The sequence below is a fragment of the Protopterus annectens genome, chromosome 1.part1, assembly GCF_019279795.1.
Source record: "Protopterus annectens isolate FY-2018-M chromosome 1.part1, PAN1.0, whole genome shotgun sequence".
Classification (NCBI taxonomy): Eukaryota; Metazoa; Chordata; order Ceratodontiformes; family Protopteridae; genus Protopterus; species Protopterus annectens.
The window spans coordinates 1,523,971,371-1,523,990,279 of NC_056726.1; the positions used below are offsets into that span (position 1 = coordinate 1,523,971,371).

Consider the following 18,909-nt stretch of genomic DNA (forward strand, 5'->3'; position numbering starts at 1 on the left):
TTACATACTGATTTAATAAGTCATCTGGAGGGGTCAGTATCCCCTGCAGAAGGAATTGTTGCAGGAGTGGTAGCTGTTTCAGTGACCTCTGTTAGAATGAGTAAAGAGGAGCTATGAAGTCAGGAACACTGGTGTGGCCAGCCTTTGAATGATTATTGGTTATTACTGCAGTGGTCACTGGTAGAGTTATCACTGCTGCACAAATAATTGATGGAGTGAGTTTTATGGTGTTAATACTCTTAAATTGGTTACTGCTATGGTGAGTACTGCTGTGGTCATTGATAGACCAGTTATAGTGGAGTGTTTCCTGATAACATTGCCATAACTGGAGTGGGCCAGGAATGTGTCGCCAGCTGACAGCCACTTTCTGGGTTCAGTCTGTCTGTTCTGTTTTTGTGTTTTTGTTTTGTTGTTAATCACAGCTCATCTGCTTTACAGCTATCTTCTGAAATGTGTGTTGTGTACTGTGAAATGTGTCTATGTAAATGCATACAACTTAAATCATACTGGGCGTCCATATTATTTCATGTTCTAAACTTGTATTTCATTGTCAAATAATTATGCCATATCTTTTATGCTTTGGGTCATTGGCTTGGCTTCTGAATGTGTCTGATAAACTGGTTCTTTGAGTCTTTGTAAATGTCACCTGGGTTTGCTGTGGTGCAGTGTAACATGTTGGTTTAACAGCATGTGGGACATTCATTTCCTCTGGCTTTGCATAATGTATTTTGTTATTGTTCACTGGTTACAGAAATGCATATCCCTTTACTATCCACGCATTTATTTAAGAATGAGATATTACCTCTCACTGCCAAGATTTGCCTTTATCTTGGATTTCTCTTGCAGGCAGAGGTGACCATCGAATCAGATGGTGTTATTGAAGTGTCAGCACTTGAAATGCCAAGTGCTGACACTTTGAAAAAAAATTGAAAATATAGAACAGTGAATTTCAGACATCACACTGTTCTCCTTTATTAAACTTCTTTTTACAGGGGGACAAGCCCCCTATTGCCCTGATGGGGGGCCATGCCCCCACACCCTCCAAACGTATATATGCTAACTCCAATATCTCCATACCTAGGTTGGTACTAGGCTATCAGCCCTAGGGGCTATACAAGCCTAGCCATAACAATTCCCTGGCTATTTCTTCCCACACTATTTACCTTACAGAAAAGATAATATTTTGAGAAATGACCATCTCAGACATTGTGTAGAAGTCATTTTTCTGGCCATTCACTCTTAGTGTTTCAGGACTCAACATAGCAGGTCCCAGCATTTCAAATATTTAATTGTGTTATCTAATAAGAAACCTTGTATGTAAACCTAGAAGACAAACAGTCATGCATTCTGCAGTCATTGCTTATCACACTCATAGACGCTTTAGATGGTTGCGTATTTCTCCATCTTAACGTATGATGTACCTCTTCTGTATCCTTTCATCATTTCATACCAGCTTAATTCACAAGGATGAAGCAACTTGCTTGCAATTCTCAGAGGCACTACTATCTATATGCCCTCCTTGACCACTGAATGTTTACAGGGTTTTGTAGAAGCCATCTGATAGTCACAGTATACAGATTTATTTCACTTAATTTATGGACTGAACAATAAGGTGTTACATTGTCAGTTTGTAATACAAATACATACTCTAGCATTTCACCAGAGGGAAGATATCCTTCCATTCTTTAAACAGTTCAAAGGGCAGGGCTTTTATATCGATACATCACGTTGTGGTAAATCCACCCGCCTAATCTGACCCAAGCAAATTCTTAACTCCTTTTAAATTATGAATTATCATCTAAATTCATTAATAGTAACACATTGTACATTTCCACTAAATATAAATAAAATTTATTTACTGTTTTTGTATGACTAAATTAGTACTTTATTAGTAAAATTAATGAAATCCATCCAAACCATAATCAAGAAGGATTATAAAACATTTTTCCCCAAGAATACATTTTTCACTGCTTGTTAACTGGAAAAGATGTTCACTGCCTGGCACAGCGAACCAGTGATGGAAGTTAATTTCTCTGCCTGGCACAGCGAACCAGTGATGGAATTATCGGCCTAATCTTCATTATTAGTAATTTCATTCGCAGTTTCTCTTTGCAGACTCATGTTGATCGCTTTGCTCTTTCTTTTCCAGTCTCCTTTGTCTATGGTAGCTGAGCGTGAAGTGGCTGACATGCGGGTAATAATGGAGTTGGTTTGGTTTTTCAGTTCATCATTGAAAAAATGCATGCCATTATAATCTAATTGCCATGTTTTACACATATTCTTTGCACTTATTCCTATGCACTGGAATTGCCGGAACTGTTATCTGTAGTAAATGTGGAAATGTTCCTCTGACATTTATTGTTAAATTGCAGAAGTCAGTTCCCTTACTCACTGATTTGCATGTTACGTTAAAAGATTAATTTGTCTGAGATCCATTTTAAACATTTCACATTCATTTACAACAGTGTTGAGTTTTGTAAGTTAATGAACTTACAGAAAAATGTTTGCAGAGTCTGCGTATAATTTTACATAATATGTAGAAGTGGCTTGTTTTGATGCATGGATTTTCTATTGTGTTACAAACCATGCTCTGTTCTTTGTTGGCATGCATGATTTGATTTTAAATTGTTCAAAGAATCTCCTGATAACATTTGAAAAGAGATCAATGCTAAGTGAGATGATTCTGTGTCTTATTTTCTGACACTAGTTTCGCACCATCAGTTAGAAGAGTCATGCATACATACTATAAATAACTGGCCCATCTGTTTGGTCAACAGAGGACAAAGCAGCATGTCTGACCTATCCAATTTTACGTCTTGCTGTGGTTACAACACTTTTAACATGGGCATATCGAGTGATGTTTATATACTCTGCCTGTTCACATGTTTGGGTTTCTCAAAACCTGTTCCCCCTATAATATCCCTGTGAGAGGTGCCACATTGCCTCTGTTATGTGCCATAATGTGGACTTCCATCTGCCAAGCTGTGGCTTTCCACGTTTTCAGGGATGGTTCCCATTTTCAGCTATGTTTCATGATGTATAATCATGTACAGAAAAAATTAAACTTTAGTAAAATATTGAAAATCTATGTTGCTGTTGGACTATGTGTCTTTCATCTTCTGGGGTAAGGAGCTATTGTTCCCTTCTTTTCCAGCGACTCATACTGATTTCAAGACAATCTGTCTGTGCCGTGGTCTCTAACTATGTTTTATTCTTGAGCCACTGTAGCCCTAATTTCTACAAAAAGAAAGTCTGGTTTATTATGGGCTCACTACAGCTCCCTAGGAAAACATACAATGTTATCTGTGTCCCTGCTTTGCAGAATATTTTATAACTCATCTATGACTACAGGTGGATGACCTCAGAGGTGGTTCTCCTGTACCTCAATCAACATGTCAGCAAAGGCATATGTGATGACAAGCCTTCAATTATAAGTTAAGCAATTTATCACATCAGTGTAGAGAGAAAATATATATACAGACATATAAGCTGCTCTTACAGAACCTGAGCACAATGTGGTGGGACCCCCCGACAAGACCCAGAGCACCTGAACAGGTGTGACAGTATATAATCACTCTACATTTTCTCAGCAGTGGCAGAGTTCAAGTCCCAGCAGTATAAGATCACTACATTACTGGAAATAAATATCAGAAATATTTTTATTTTATTAGCCTAAATGTCTCATCTAGCATTGCATTCATTCATTCAGAGTAAACACATGGTTTGTAACTTACAAGTTAAATCTGCATAGCATCTGTTAAATCAAATGAATCTCAGACATTAAATGTATTTTCAGTGTAATAAGCTTTGTTTAAAAAGAAATTCATTTTGCATTAGACTTATTATTTTCAGGTTTGCTCATGATAATTTGAGACTGTCTAATACAAGATTTTTATTTCAGTGGGAACACCCAGTCTTAGTTGTACTGGATTCAGGATGGTTTCAAAAATTCAGTCTTCCCAGCAGCATAGTCACTGTCAATGATTTTTCAAATTTTTAAGTGTTGAGTATCTTTCTTGGTGAATGATCTTCTGAAGTCACTGGAATATCATGAAACACAAACATGCTTGAGTGTATTCTTAAAGAGTATCATACATTTCTTCAGTTTTCTTAGAAAACTGTAGTTATTGTTTTCTTTTCTTTTGAGTGACAAAAATGTAAAACATGTTATCACTGTCTACCAGTGAGTTATCCACTTTCCCAGAAAGATAAAAATGGCCTGGGGAAAAGTACCATTGAAAATGTTTGTACTCTTGTTATTGCTTGTGGCCTGGTCATAATCCTGAGTCAGATTTACTCGGCTTCCCTTTTAGAAGAAACATTCTATATTTTGTATTAGAATAGGGCCTCTTGAAATTTGAAGTAGATTTTCTGTGAAATTGTCCATGTTGTCAAAAAAATTTAATTCATGATTGCCATCTGAAAATCAGCACCATAGCACGCACCATTCCAGAGAGTGGAAATGATGCCATCCTCTGGTTCAGTCACCTGACTGCAGCTTGGTGACAGGCCTATTTGAGCCAACAGTGTTGCCAACAAGACATGACTCTCCACTTTCAGAGGAAGAGTCTTTAGCTGTAGTGAGGGTTGTTGAGAATGACCTTAAATTATCCTCTGTTATCATGACTCTGATGAGCTCAGATGAACTCCATATGAGAACCATTTGTGGAGGCTGTAGAAAATACAACTTTTGATGCTTGAAGGGACTTTTAGTCAAGGCTATGTTTTTTCTTGAAATTACCTTCAAAATTTAGCTGGATTTTTCTATGATTTGTCTTTAAATTACTGTTCTTATTCCTACTGTCACCCTTCTTCTTGGCTGTTACTTGATTAGCTTTGCATTTGTGAAGCCCAATCTTACTGTAATTCATGTAAGATCATTTATTTATGCTGGCATTCACGATACCACCAGATCTGCTGAAATCAGAACCAAACCCTGCCTCTACTCCATGGAGTGGTCCCTTTATATCATCATTGCATATAGGTAGCTTTGCTTCCCTCCATCTAATCACCCTTTTAGCAACATGAACTTAGGCAACTACTTTACTTCCTGCTTTATCATGTTCTTCTAGTGACATTAACAAAATGGCACCTCATTCAGCATGAAGTAAGCTTGAAGTTGAGAAAGTTTGAAAAAACAATAAGAGTGCACTCTGCTGGTGAGATAAACCAATAAGAGTGCACTCTGCTGGTGAGATAAACCAATAAGAGTGCACTCTGCTGGTGAGATAAACCAATAAGAGTGCACTCTGCTGGTGAGATAAACCAATAAGAGTGCACTCTGCTGGTGAGATAAACCAATAAGAGTGCACTCTGCTGTGGTGAGATGGTTGAATTTGTGAATCCCTTCTCCTTTCAGTTCATGAAGATCTGGGGTTGTAGAAAACCTTTTCATCATTTCAGTGCAGCAATCTTGCCCAATACTGCATTAATCAACACTCCATGGCTCAGAGAATTGTGAGAAGGAGAAGATTTGTTACAAGATAATATCAAGTAGCTTTGAGGAATACCGAACCCAATGAGAATGGTAAAATGAATATGGAGGAGTCTGAAGGAAAACAGAGTGGTAACAGGGTACACTGCTGTGGCAGCCAAAGGAAATTATGCCATCAAAGTTACTTGTGAAGTTGAAGGAAGACAAGACTGTTGTTAGGAAACAGGGAGTTGAGGAGGCAGGAATTATATAGGGATGGTGTTAGGAAGCAGGGAATACAAAGATAGTGTGGGTTGGGAAAGAAGACAAGGATTGTGAAGGGAAGTAGGAGTGATAAGAATGTTCTAGTAAATCAGGCAGAGACAGGAATGCACAAGGAAAGCAGGGAGGTGGTATACTGGTATACTGGAATGTACTGGGAATGATGAGGGAAGATGTAAGGAGACAGAGAAAAAGTAATTGAAAATAAGAAGAAGATAGTAACCATGTAGACAAACACAGAGCAATGGACTACTGGAGATTAAACAGAATTAATCAGCAGGCCATATCTACAGGGAGGAAATGCATATGAATATAAAGTAGCAGGGAATGAGATATGATAAGTGAAGCAAATTAAAAATCCATAAACACATTAGCCAGGACTCTTGTCATAGGCTATTCCATTGTACACTACACACATTGCCCACTCACCAGACTGAACAAAGAGAAAATAATATGGTCAGTAGCATATCTGGAGCCAGGATCCACCAAGTTACGCCTGCACTAAAGTAGTTACACCACAGGTACCAGTATGATTCTTCCACAGCCCATGTAGGTGCTAATGACCTGAGGCATACCTCCCTGGACTATATGAAGACAGACATTCATGATTTCTCTGAATATGTGTTTCAGGCAGTCAGGGTCTATATTAGATCAGCGAATGCTTAAAATAGTGAATGCTGATTGATTGAACTTATGTAAACGAAAGCTTAAAATCTTGAACTGTCAGATTAGCAATTTATTTCCTAGGGAAAAAAATTGCTGATCCAAAACATAAACACACAACCCAAGCACACCAAACAAACAGCAATCCACACACATACACCTAAAATCTGACACCTAACCCTACACTAAACTATACACACACCACTAACTATCCACTTACCTTAACCCAAACCCTAACCCTAAGGTCCATCACTATCGCAAACTCACCTCACCCGCTCCCTAACCCTAACTCACCTAACCTGCCCTAACCCTCACGTCCACGCAATCGCACACATACCTAACCCACACCCTAACCCTAACTCACCTAACCCACCCTAACACTCACATCCACACAATCGCACACTTACCTGAATCCAACCCGTTACTTTCCACCACAGCACTGAAAATACCGAAGCAACAGAAACGGACAACCAAATTCTGTCCCTAGGAAAACATTTGGGTTTCTGTTGCTTCGATATTTTAAACATTCGCTTAAATAAGTTTGATCAATCAGCTTTTGCTTTTTTAAGTGTTTGCTGATCTAATATAGACCCAGCAGTCATGTGCCCTGCATTAAGCAGCATTGTACCTTCACCAAGAATTATACCACAGTACCAACAAAAGATGACTGACTTCAATAATTGCCTTATTTTCTAGGTCTTTCCAGGTGGTTTCAGTATTTGTCAGCATGATAACAAACCAAGTTGGTTTGCTAAGGAAGGTCTGCACCAGTCTAAACTAGGCTTCCAAATATATGTTAAAACTTTATAAACCTCTAAGAGCCTTTTTTAAGCAAACCCAAATTGGCAAAGCTACTAACATAGCAAATAAAACTCAAATAAACCTAAAGGTGTTACTGCTTAATGCTAGCAGCCTAAACATGAAACTCCATACCCTACACCTTCTATTGATCAGACACATAAACTCACATATACTACGGCTCTTAAATACAATCTGCCTAAACTTCAAAAGCCTCCTATATGTTGTCCTTATCAATCTTCCAAACACTCTACAAAGACAACATACCTTAGGTCACATATAACCACAGCTACCAGGTTCAAGTCCTGCCATGGTCACCCAAAAGCAACATAACAGTTTAAACTTCTCCTGCGGTGCTTGCGACTAATACTGTGCTCTTTAGATTGTGTAACAAAATAGGAGGTTCAAATCTTAAAGTGGTGAACTTGTATGTGTGGCTGCAATATCAGGTACCTGTGGGGTGTGTTTAGTATAATGATTAAAGTCTTCACCTTATAGCTAAAAGGTACAGGGCCAGATTCAGACCTTGTATTATTGGCTAGGCTTAATATCGTCCTTCAGGACAGTCAGCCTAGTATTCAACCATGAACCTATCACACAATGTTTCAATCTCTAGGCCTTAAGGCAAACTACTACATAACACAATATATTGGTTATTGGAGACTCTATTGTGAGACACACTGAGACCTCACTCACCAGGCTAAGCAAAGAGGCAGTAACAGTCAGTTGCCTGTCTGGGGCAAAGATCCACCAGATCACAGACACTCAAGACATTGCACCACAAGTACCAGTATGACTCTGTCCTAGTCCATGTGGGTATTAATGATTAAAATACACATCCCTGGACTAGAGAAACATGATACGAAACATGAGGCAGGTATAAGCCTAGCACTGAACAGCATTTTACCTTCTCCAAGGATGATACCACAATATAAACAGAAGGTGATTCACTTTGACTGTTGACTTTAAAAAGTAGAAATGTTAAGGAGAACAGCAATTTTTGAGATTCTCTCTGCTGGTCTTTTTTTATCTTTTCAGCACTTGGCATTTTGAGTGCCAACATTTCAATATGGCCTCAGAATTGTATCAATCTACATAAACATAAATCTACATAAATAAAAAGATTGGTGAAACAATATGATACAATAAAGCTATTCCATTTCCAACTAACCTTAGGTAAAGTGCCACAACATATCCTTACCAAGTGTAGGTCCCCATCTGTAACCCAGGACAACCTTATCATGTACTTGAATGTACTAGAGTCAGTCATAATTCAATCCAACACCATATTCATTGGGGGTTTCAACTATCCCACCGTAAACTGTTAAGCATAGACAACTACTAACATTCACGTGAAAGAAAACAAAAGCTGGATAAACGCCTGGTATACACCTCAAGCGAAAAAAATGAAAAGACCAATGGTTAGACCACAGCTGAAGATAAAAATGTAATAATCCACGTCAAGAAATAAATCACTTGCAGCTTCATAGTAGTGCCCTTTATAAAACCAAAAGTTGTAACTGAGATGTAGTAGTCAAGGTAGGAAAGGGTTCACTTGCAGTTTCACACCACTTTATTAGACAAGAGTAAGCGCTTTTGCGATCTAAGTCAGCTGATCGCTTCTTCAGACTCATAAAAACAGTTAAAACATTGGTATTTAAAATATGGTTCAACCAATGAAAACACATATAGAACTATGACATAGACTAATTAAAATTGCATACATCAGTACATTAATTTGCCTTATATTCTGCATAAGATTAAATAAAATATACATATAACAGACACATTTTATGTAATAATCCATATTACTTAATGTTTTAGTGGTCTGGATTTTAAAAAAGGCTTCAAGGAAACAGCATTGTTCAATCCAGGAGACCTATCTGCCTGAAGTAGTAAAATCCATCTTTGTTCTGCTTCCTCTACCTTATTCCTTATATCACCTCCCTCTTACTTTTATTTATTATTTCTAAAACCATGAAATTAAAAATATGTTTCCTATCTTCTTCTTCCACATGTTTTGCTAAAGCACTTGTGTCTTTTTTATTTCTTATATTTCTAAGGTGTTCAAGGATACGTTCCTTTAGACACCTATTGGTTTTGCCTATATAAAAGGCATGACAGACAGTGCAGAAGCTGAAATAAACCAAATTTTGTGTTCTGCAGTCAGCATAAAAATCTATATCAATTATAAATCCTAGTGTAGGATGTTTATATGTAGATTTATTATATAAATAGTCACATGCTATACAATTTCTGCAAGGAAAAGTCCTCTGCCTATCAGATAGGATCATTCTTTCATTGTTTCTTGATTTATAACAGAGTTGCCTTTTTAAGGACCTCTTATTTCTAAAAGAAAAGCTGAGTCTATCTTCTAACAATTCTCTCAAGACAGGATCCGACAATAAAACATTCCAATTCTTCTCAAAAATATTACAGAACCTTCTGATGTCACTTGAGTAAGTTATAGGGAATCTAACTTTAAAATCATGACCTTCCTTGCTTTTAACATCTTCTATAGTATTTGAGAAGAGGGGTTTACATCTCCCATCCCTATTTTCAATGGTATATTTAGAGCTTTCATTTATGTCTTTCTTACTATAATATATATATACTTGAGAGAATTGTTAGAAGATAGACCCAGCTTTTCTTTTAGAAATAAGAGGTCCTTAAAAAGGCAACCTGTTACTAACTATAACTATTTGAAGCTACTGTATGTTTAAATTATAGCTCAAATCAACTATAAATGATGTAGAATCTATAGCTGGATGTGGATCTTGCCTGTTTTCATTTGTTCTTTGATACTCTGGAGTTTTGCTTTTTTGCGTTTTGCTTATTTTAGTATTGAGACTTTGTAAACATTGTATTTAATTTGTTATTTTGTCCTGGAGCGTTTCTCCCCAGGCCTCCACTGAAAATGGGATCTGTCTGGCCCAGTGGACTTTCCCAGTAAACAAGTGTCAATAAATAAAACAATAAATAAATAAAAAGTACATTTTCTGTTATGTACGCAACCTTAAGGGGAACTCCTAACAATGTGCTGACCTCATAGTAAATGGAACTTCCTGTACTGAACTGGGGGATATACCCTCCACCAGGAACCATCTACTATTTGTGTTCCAACTATCACTAAAAAGAAGGTCCTTACAGCACTATCCAAAACTTTCCTGATAATATCCCAGGATGCCTCCTAAAGAGCTTGAAATGTAACCTGCCAAGCCCATTATAATCTCTATTCAACCACATCCTTCAGACAGGCTTCATCCCTAGTGAATGAAGGACTGCAGTGGCCATCCCTCTACACAAAGGGGGACCATCAACAGATCCAGGGAAACACAGATTCATAGGTTTTACTAGTCTTTTATGCAAGACCATGGAAAGAATTATCATTGACCTAATAAACAAAGACAATAGAAATTTTCATACACTGAATCCATACAAGTTTGGTTTTGTCACGGACACATCATGTCGACTAAACCTGGTAGACTTCTTTCAGAAGGTCACTAGAGTCATGGATGAGAGCAAAACAGTGCTTACTACCTACCTCCACCTAACAAAGGCGTTTGACACAATACTTCACTTAGGTATTAAAGACAGAGTCAGAAATGTAGGCAAAAATCAATATGTCATGAAATGGATAGCCAAATAGCTCATGGATAGGAAACATGAAGCTGTGGTGGGAGAATCCACCTCCACCAAAAGCCATGTATCCCAAAGGACTGGGTACTGGGACCTGTTTTGTTCAGACTATACTTCTCTGACGTTTAAGCAAATGTAGAAGACATTTGGCTGGCCACATTCCCTGATAATGGCAAGCAGCTGTGTGTAACCACCATGTTCCCCAAAGGTATAGATGTAGATGGAAGAGGACCTATAGATTGCAAGGATATGGTACGAGACCCTATTTATGGTGAGTGGCGCATGTATGAGTTTTTGTAGTTTGGCTGTGAGGTTGATTTTAATACAGACTGAGACTCCTCCACCTTTAGTCTCCTCCTGTGAGTAGCTGGTCTAAAGGTGTGAAAGCCATTATAGCTTTGCATTGCTGGAAGGTCTGACACAGGCACATAACTGGTGCCAGAGCCATGGCCTAAAACTCAATGCAAAAAATGAATAATTATACTTTTTGGGAAGATGACCAGCCCTGCAAATTACAACCATACCTCTCAAGTGTCCAGAGTTCCACAGAATGTCCAGATTTTTCCCTAATATTTTTGGTCTGTTCCTCATAAAATCTGGAGGCTTCTGGTGAATCAGTGAGGACTGAATTCACTAACTTATGCAAGACATTTGAGTTTTAAACTTCATATCCTTCATAAAATGCATGGTAAAACAAAGCCTTTTAATCTGTCAGCGTACTTATTTTATAACAGCAATATTTAAAATTTGTTCCTATTTTTGGGTGCTTATCCCCCTATTATTTTTGGCTTTGTTCAGATTTCTTGTGCTGAGAGGCTGAAAGGTATGATTACAATGTTGATAACACTCCCGTAAGAGTAGACCCAGTAGTAAGGGACTTGGGAGCTCAGGTTGACAATAACCTGAACTTTGATCACCATGTCTCCATGAAGGTGAGAAAATCCTTTTACATGGTGCAACTTATAAATAAGAGCATGGCATCCAGATTTAAGAAGATCATAGTCCCACTATACTCAGCCTTAATTAGATCAATAATCGAGTATAATGCACCCTTCGGCATGTACCTGACTAGGCTATTGCAACAGCTGGAGCAGCCACAAAAATTCCTTTCTAAAAGAATACAGGGTGTAAATAACATGTCCTTTGTAGACCACCTCAAAGCCCTGTTCCGGTACTCGGTCTCCTACAGACTACTGAGAGGTGATCTATGCCTAACCTGCAAGGTATTCTCTAATTAAGCCCTGATCAATCTGCTACACACATCTGTAAAACAAACAGTACTAGAATTCCCCAGTCTAAGGACCTAAACCTCATCTGAAACATAAGCAAAACATGTTGGAGGGACAGGTATGTGTCTCTGAGATTATTCCCTTCTCTGTAATAGATTCCCCATTCATGTGAAGCAGATCTCTTCCATAGCCTATTCAAATGCAGTTTTGACCAATAGATGAAAAATGGCAAATTCACCCAATTTGGCACATACAGTATGTCCACTATAGACAGAGAGCTTGTAGATCCATTCAGGCACAGGCATATAACAAAGCCATTCTACTCCTTGGGCATTGATAAATGTGAAAATTTGGGCTTGAATGGCTAGGCTTGAAAAAGCTCTAGGGCCATTAGCCTAGTAACTTTCTATGATCCTTTGATCTGTGCAGTTACCGAGACATGGTTTACATCTTCAAAAAGTAGTCCGACAGTCTAAGGTTTCAGTATGTCCACACATTTAGACCATATGCAGCACAGACAGTGACCAAAGCTACAGGAGTCTTAACAAATGTACCTCTAGTTTGGTTTAACAGGACAATGCTCTGAAGTTTGTCCGTGTGCAAATCAGCACAAAGTTCCACACCATGTCATAGCAAGCTATAGGTCACCCGCTATGTCTGAAGAGGCTTATGACTCACAGATTCATAGACTGTTACTAGACTAATGACCCGGGGCACCTTCCTAGTCTAGCCGAGTTTTTCTGAAAGAATAATGACGTGCTCTATACAAATAGGACAGTGATGGCCAGGCATACGCTTCCTCTGTCCATAAGGGACATGGGTTCCAGACCCCATGTAAATTTCCTATACCCCATCCACTAGTCTAGGTTGCACTTAAACTGGGTAATAGACAGACCCAGCTTCACATGAACGGGAAGCCTGTGTCATAGGACGGGCAGTTTCTGTGACACATATCTGTCTCTCTAGCATGTTCTGCTTAAGTTACAGACAAAATTCAGGTCCTTAGACCTTGTATTTTGACATTTCTGGTACAGGTGGACTTACAAATATGAAGGAGATTCATAAGTGTGGGGTTTGTAGATCAGCCCTCAGCAATCTATAGGAGACTGAATAGAGAGAAGGTGCTTTAATGTGCTCTGAGTAGGGCAGGTTTGTTATGCCTTGTATTCTTTTTGTAAAGAATCTCTGAAGTTGATCCAATTGTTGTATAAGCCTAGTCAGATACATACCAAAGTGAGAATTATACTCTGTGATTGATCCGATAAGGTCTGAGTACAGTGGAATAATGACCTCTTTGGACCTAGAAGACATGCCCTTACTTACAAGTTGCACAACATAAAAGGATTTCCTCACCACTGTAGTCATGTGGTGGTCAAAGGACTGTCTACGTGCATACCCAGATCCCTGAACACTGGGTTGACTCTTAGGGGTGTATTTTCAACATGGCAATTAGCCTGGATGGTTGACGTCCCAAAGGGTGCAGTTTAACAGTTCTTAGTGCTGAGTTTAAGACCATGACTTTGGCACTATTCTTTAGTAAGAGATAGGCCTTCCTAAAGAATGCAAATGTCTGCAGGGGAGTTGATGATAACCCCCAGTTTGCAGTCATCTGCAAACTTAATCAGCCATAAACCTTCAGCATTTGCTTCCATTTCAGAGAAATAGATGCCAAAAAGGCGTGGGCCCAGTACCAAGCCCTAGGGGACTCCACTAGTGAGTGCCCACTTTTTGGAGGTGGCCTCACCTATTTTGACCTCCTGGGTCCTATCATTGTGCCAGTTGGCTATCCAGCAGGTGAGAAAAGGGCTTATACCTAAATTAGTGAGCTTGTCTATAATGGCTGAGTGGGGTATTATATCAAAAGCCTAATCTGACAAGTGAAGACATTACAATAGGTGAAGAACATCAACTCCCCCATGTTCATGAGTACAAGGTCAAGGATGTTTGTACACCTGGCAGGAGAATGGACCATCTATTCCCGAATGTTGGTATTAACAAAGTTTAGGAATCACTGGGCTTGTGCATTAGAAGTGGTGTAGGATTCCCAATCTATACAGGCCAGGGTGATGGTAATAACACATCTTAGGAATCACTGGGCTTGTGCATTAGAAGTTGTGTAGGATCCCCAATCTATACAGGCCAGGGTGATGGTAATAACACATCTTAGGAATCACTGGGCTTGTGCATTAGAAGTTGTGTAGGATTCCCAGTCTATGGTGTGGTAGTTGAGATTCTCCCATGAATATCATATTGGGTTGAATGATGAGGGACTCTAGTACATTGAGATAGGTAGCATGATTTTCTGGGACATGGAGGGGGTGTATAGATTGCAAGGATATGGTATGAGACCTGTTTATTGTGAGTTGCATGTGTATCAGTTCCTGTAGTTTGGATGTGAGGTTGACTTTAATATAAACTGAGACTTCTCCACCTTTAGTTTCCTCCTGTGCAGTAGATGGTCTAAAGGTGTGAAAGGCATTAAAACCTTGCATTGCCGGGGTACTCTCCATAACTTTAAATCATGTCTCAATTACTACACAGATGTCTGCAATCTCCAGGGAGAGGAAGGCTTGCAGGGAGTGGAGTTTTTTTTATGACTTCTAGCACGACTTTCAGATATTCCTTCATAGGTTCAGTTAAGTTGGGAGGTTTATCAGTTTGGCATTGCCTAAAGAAGGCACTATGGGGGTGGAAAAGGTCTTTGCCAATATCCAAATGCCTAGAGGGGATAAGTGCAAACCATCCCTGACAAAGCAGCTTGGTCTGTCAGCCATGTCCTCCTAGATTGTCAAATACTGTACCCCCTTGGACTGATACCAGAAGCTAAGCCATTTGTTAAAATTGGTGATTTCCTGTTGGTAACAAGGCATCATCCTTGGAGAAGGTAGTATGCTGCTCAGTACTAGGCTCATACCTGCCTCAGACACATAATCAGCGAGCTCAATCATGTCTCATTTCATGTAGACAAGGGAGGTAAGTTTCAGTTCATTAATACCCATGTGGACTATGACAGAGTTATACTGGTACCTCTGGCTTAATGACCTGAGTGCCTGTGTGACTTGATGGATCTTAACCCAAGAAAGGCAGCTAACAATGACTCTCTCCTTACTCAGTCTGTGGAGGGGAACATTGGTCCACCTCACTATAGAATCACCAATGACCAGGAAATTTGGCTGCATGCTTGTTTGCCTAAAGGGCTTAGCAGTAGAGGCGCTGGATACTGTGTTACTATGTGTAGCTGTGGGTGGTGTTTTAACAGAGTGTTTACCTGATGGCTGAGGGACCTTTCTTTGATTGTACCATGTAGGAGGCCTTAGTGTTTTAGGAAGGTTACCTGTAAGTGCCTCAGCATAAGTAGTTTTATGTGTGGGGTATTTACCCTGCACAGCAGGCTTGGTGTAATTGTCACTGACAACCTCTATAAGATTAGTTTTGGTTGTATGAGAGACTTTTACCTCCAGTGGTAAAGTGTGTTTACACTTCTTGCTTACTTTATCTGTTTTATTAAGAATAAGTGGGCTGTTAGTGTACATGAAACAATTGCGAGGATACCTCAGAAAACCCATCTCAACCAGACTGGCCACAGAGAGAGTCAGGAAGTGTGTATCCATGGCTACTGATCTACTAGGGAGGAGTCAGGTAATTTAAATACTGAATTGGTCAACAAGACAAGGAACTGGAGCAGCACTCAGCTGTGCACAAACTAGATGTTCTAAAAATCTGTCTAGACAGTAAAGGAATTTTAAGGGGGATGTACAGTGCAAAAGATCAGTGTCTACACAGATTACAGGGGTTATGCGGTCAGATATTGGCAACGACTGTATATAGATCATTGTGAGGCACTGCTGTGCAGGGAGCAGTAGTTTTAACTAAGTACTGTAAAAAAAGGTCAAAAAGTCCAACTATTCAACACAGAAACACTCTTCTAAAGTAGCGTGGTCACCAAATGTTGCTAAATGCCCCAGGCATAGAGATTCAAATTTTTATACAAGCTATCCCTCAAGCCAGTCAAATAAATGCACAATAAGACCATAAGAGTGTAGACCACAAACCTTCCTAATGTAAAATAACTGGTTTGGAGCCCAAGTGCTTAACCCAGAACAATGACACTTACACTAGTCACAATAAGCCTTCCCCAGCAATTCCCAATTCAGAAGGGTGGAGGCTATCTTCACCTTCCACAGAAGTGTAGACCACAAACCTTCTTAATATAGTATAATTGGTTTGGAGCTCAAACACTTAAAACATCTAAGATGCTTTAAGAATAGCGGGCATATAAGCCTTCAACCAGCAGTTCCCAACTCAGAACGGTGTAAGGCACCTCTCCTGCCACAACAGTTTAGACCATAAACCTTCCTTATGAGAAATGCTATTTCACCTCGATGCTTTGCCAGAGATGGCCTGCATTTGTCACCCCTGGGCTTCCAAATATTGGCCAAGGCTCTTGCCACCCCTATAGTGCCTTTTTAGGCAGTGTTCCAAAGATCAAATTACCACTGTAACAGCTACAAACAAATGTAATCTGAGGGTCATGCTGCTCAACGCTAGAAGTTTAAATCTCAAAATGCACTCACTCGATGCACTCCTTAAAATGGAGAACATTGACATTTGTGCTGCAACAGAGACCTGGTTCAAGGCAGCAGAAAGCACCCCTGCACTAAATTCCACAGCTTTCAGCCCCAGAACTTTGAATGTAGCTCCAAAGGCGGTGGTGTTTCCATATTCATAATGGATGTGCACACCTCCAGATTGGTAGACCAACATAATGCATCAGAGATACTTCAGGTGCAGCTAACATTGGGTAAGACAGTGATTCAGTTTTTAGCCTGCTATAAGTCAACAACCATGTCCCAAGACTCACACTCCATGTTCCTAACCACCCTGGAGAATATTAGGGTCCAACCTAACACTCTTGTACTGGACGACATCAACTACCCCTCCATTAACTGGGAAAACTACTCATGTAACAATACACTTGCCTAGCGTAACCACCATGAAAAACTTCTCCAAAGCTTACTTTGGGCTCCTAAAAACAGAGGTGGCTAACTTCACGGCACCCATGCATATGGATAATAGTTGCATGACCACCGAATCATATACCAATGCACTGTACGAACACGTACACAAATGCATGCATCTCGCCATACCCATAGAACCAAGATGCTCTCCTCCAAAAAAGGGAGCCAATTCGGTGGTCCCCTGCCATAAACAAACTCTAGAATAGAAGGGGGAAACTGATGTGGAATAAGGTGAAGTCCCAAGACTGGAAAAACTCCCTTATCAGCCTCAACAAAATGTTGAGATCCCTCATCAAATCCTCTAAAACTAGCTATGAAAACAGAAATGCAGCAGATAGTAAAGACAACCACAAGGCCTTCTATAGTTATGTAAAGAATCTCCATGGCAATACCCAAATTTGCTCTGAGCTACTGCACAGTGGTACCCCCTATACTGAGCCAACAGATATTGCCAATATACTGGCTGACAGATTCAGTGCCAACTTTACCCCTCTTCCCCCCCAAAGGACCAATCACAATACCAGTAGATTGCCAGGCACCCAGTATTACTGCTGCACAGGTTAAAACAGCACTGTCCAAGGCTAAGAATACAGCTTCTATGGGACCTGACAATATCCTTGGCAGTGTTCTGCATGAACTACAGAGTGAACTGACACCTCACCTGTGTGCCCTGTTCAACCACAGCCTCAGCTCAGGCTTTGTCCCTACCGAATGGCACACTGCTACAGTCATTCCTCTCCACCAAAGGAATAGCAACTACATACCCTGCGAACTATTGCCCCATTAGCCTGAAGAGTCTGATATGCAAAGCTATGGAATGCATCATCATGGATCTAGTAAACAAGGATAGAGGGAATCTCCAAACTCTGAATCCCACACAGTTTGGTTTTGTGAAGGGTAGATCATGCCTGCTCAACTTGGTTGACTTCACTTTGTTAGTAGTTTGGATTGGTGTCTTCCAACTTGGTCGACTTCTTTGAGTCAGTCACCAGCGCTGTGGATGAAGGCAAGGTGGTTCACACAGCCTAACTTGATCTGGCTAAGGCCTTTGATAACATTCCCCACTCAGGAATCATAGAAAAACTCACTAAGCTAGGCATCAGCCCCTATATCACTAGGTGGGTTGTGAACAGGTTCACAGATAGAACCCACAGTGTGAAAGTAGCAGACTCCAAGTCAGACTGTCGACCAGTCACAAGTGGAGTCCCACAGGGTTCGGTCCTGGGTCCTCTTCTGTTTGGTATCTACTTCTCTAAAGTCCATCCAAACACTAAGAGACTCTGGGTGACAAAGTTCACAGACATTTGCCAGTTGGGAGCTATTATTAACTCACCAAATTATGTTGACACCCTACCGAAAGGCCTCACTGAGACCAATGACTGATGTCAGAACCATGGCCTTAAGCTCAATGCCAAAATAATCTGTCATTATCCCCTTTGGGAAAAATCTAGTTCCCATGAATTACCACATCAATGGTAGTCCACTGAACACAGAAGGTGTTATATGAGATCTGGGAACACAGGTTGACAGCAGATTCTCTTTTGACCACCACATTGCCACTGTGGTCAGAAAGTCCTTCTATGTGGCACATCTCATTACTAAGGGTTTTGCATCCAGGAAGAAAGAGGTCCTTGTTTCTCTCTCTACTCTTCCCGCATTAGGCCAATCATTGAGTACAATGCCGCATGTGGCATGTACCTCACTAAACACCTGCAACAACAAATGCAGAGGCCACAAAAGTACCTCACAAAGAGAATCCTAGGCCTTAAACATTTGTCCTATATGGACAGACTCAAAAATCTCCAACTATTCTGTCTCATATCGCCTAGTTAGAGGTGATCTCTGCTTGACTTACAAAGCCATGTCT

The 18,909-nt window shown here is 39.9% G+C and overlaps 1 protein-coding gene across 5 annotated transcripts in view; it reads left to right on the forward strand.

Annotated features, from left to right (window-relative positions):
• Nucleotides 1-18,909, forward strand: part of COL16A1 (collagen type XVI alpha 1 chain) — a 3,146,845-nt gene that overhangs the window by 2,466,904 nt on the left and 661,032 nt on the right. For 2 of the 5 annotated variants that reach the window (XM_044082765.1, XM_044082773.1), the window contains one exon: nucleotides 2,150-2,194. The exons of the other annotated variants lie outside the window; for them this stretch is intronic. In XM_044082765.1, coding sequence (XP_043938700.1) covers nucleotides 2,150-2,194 — 45 coding nt within the window. The remainder of the gene's footprint in view (nucleotides 1-2,149; nucleotides 2,195-18,909) is intronic. 5 annotated transcript variants of the gene reach the window in all.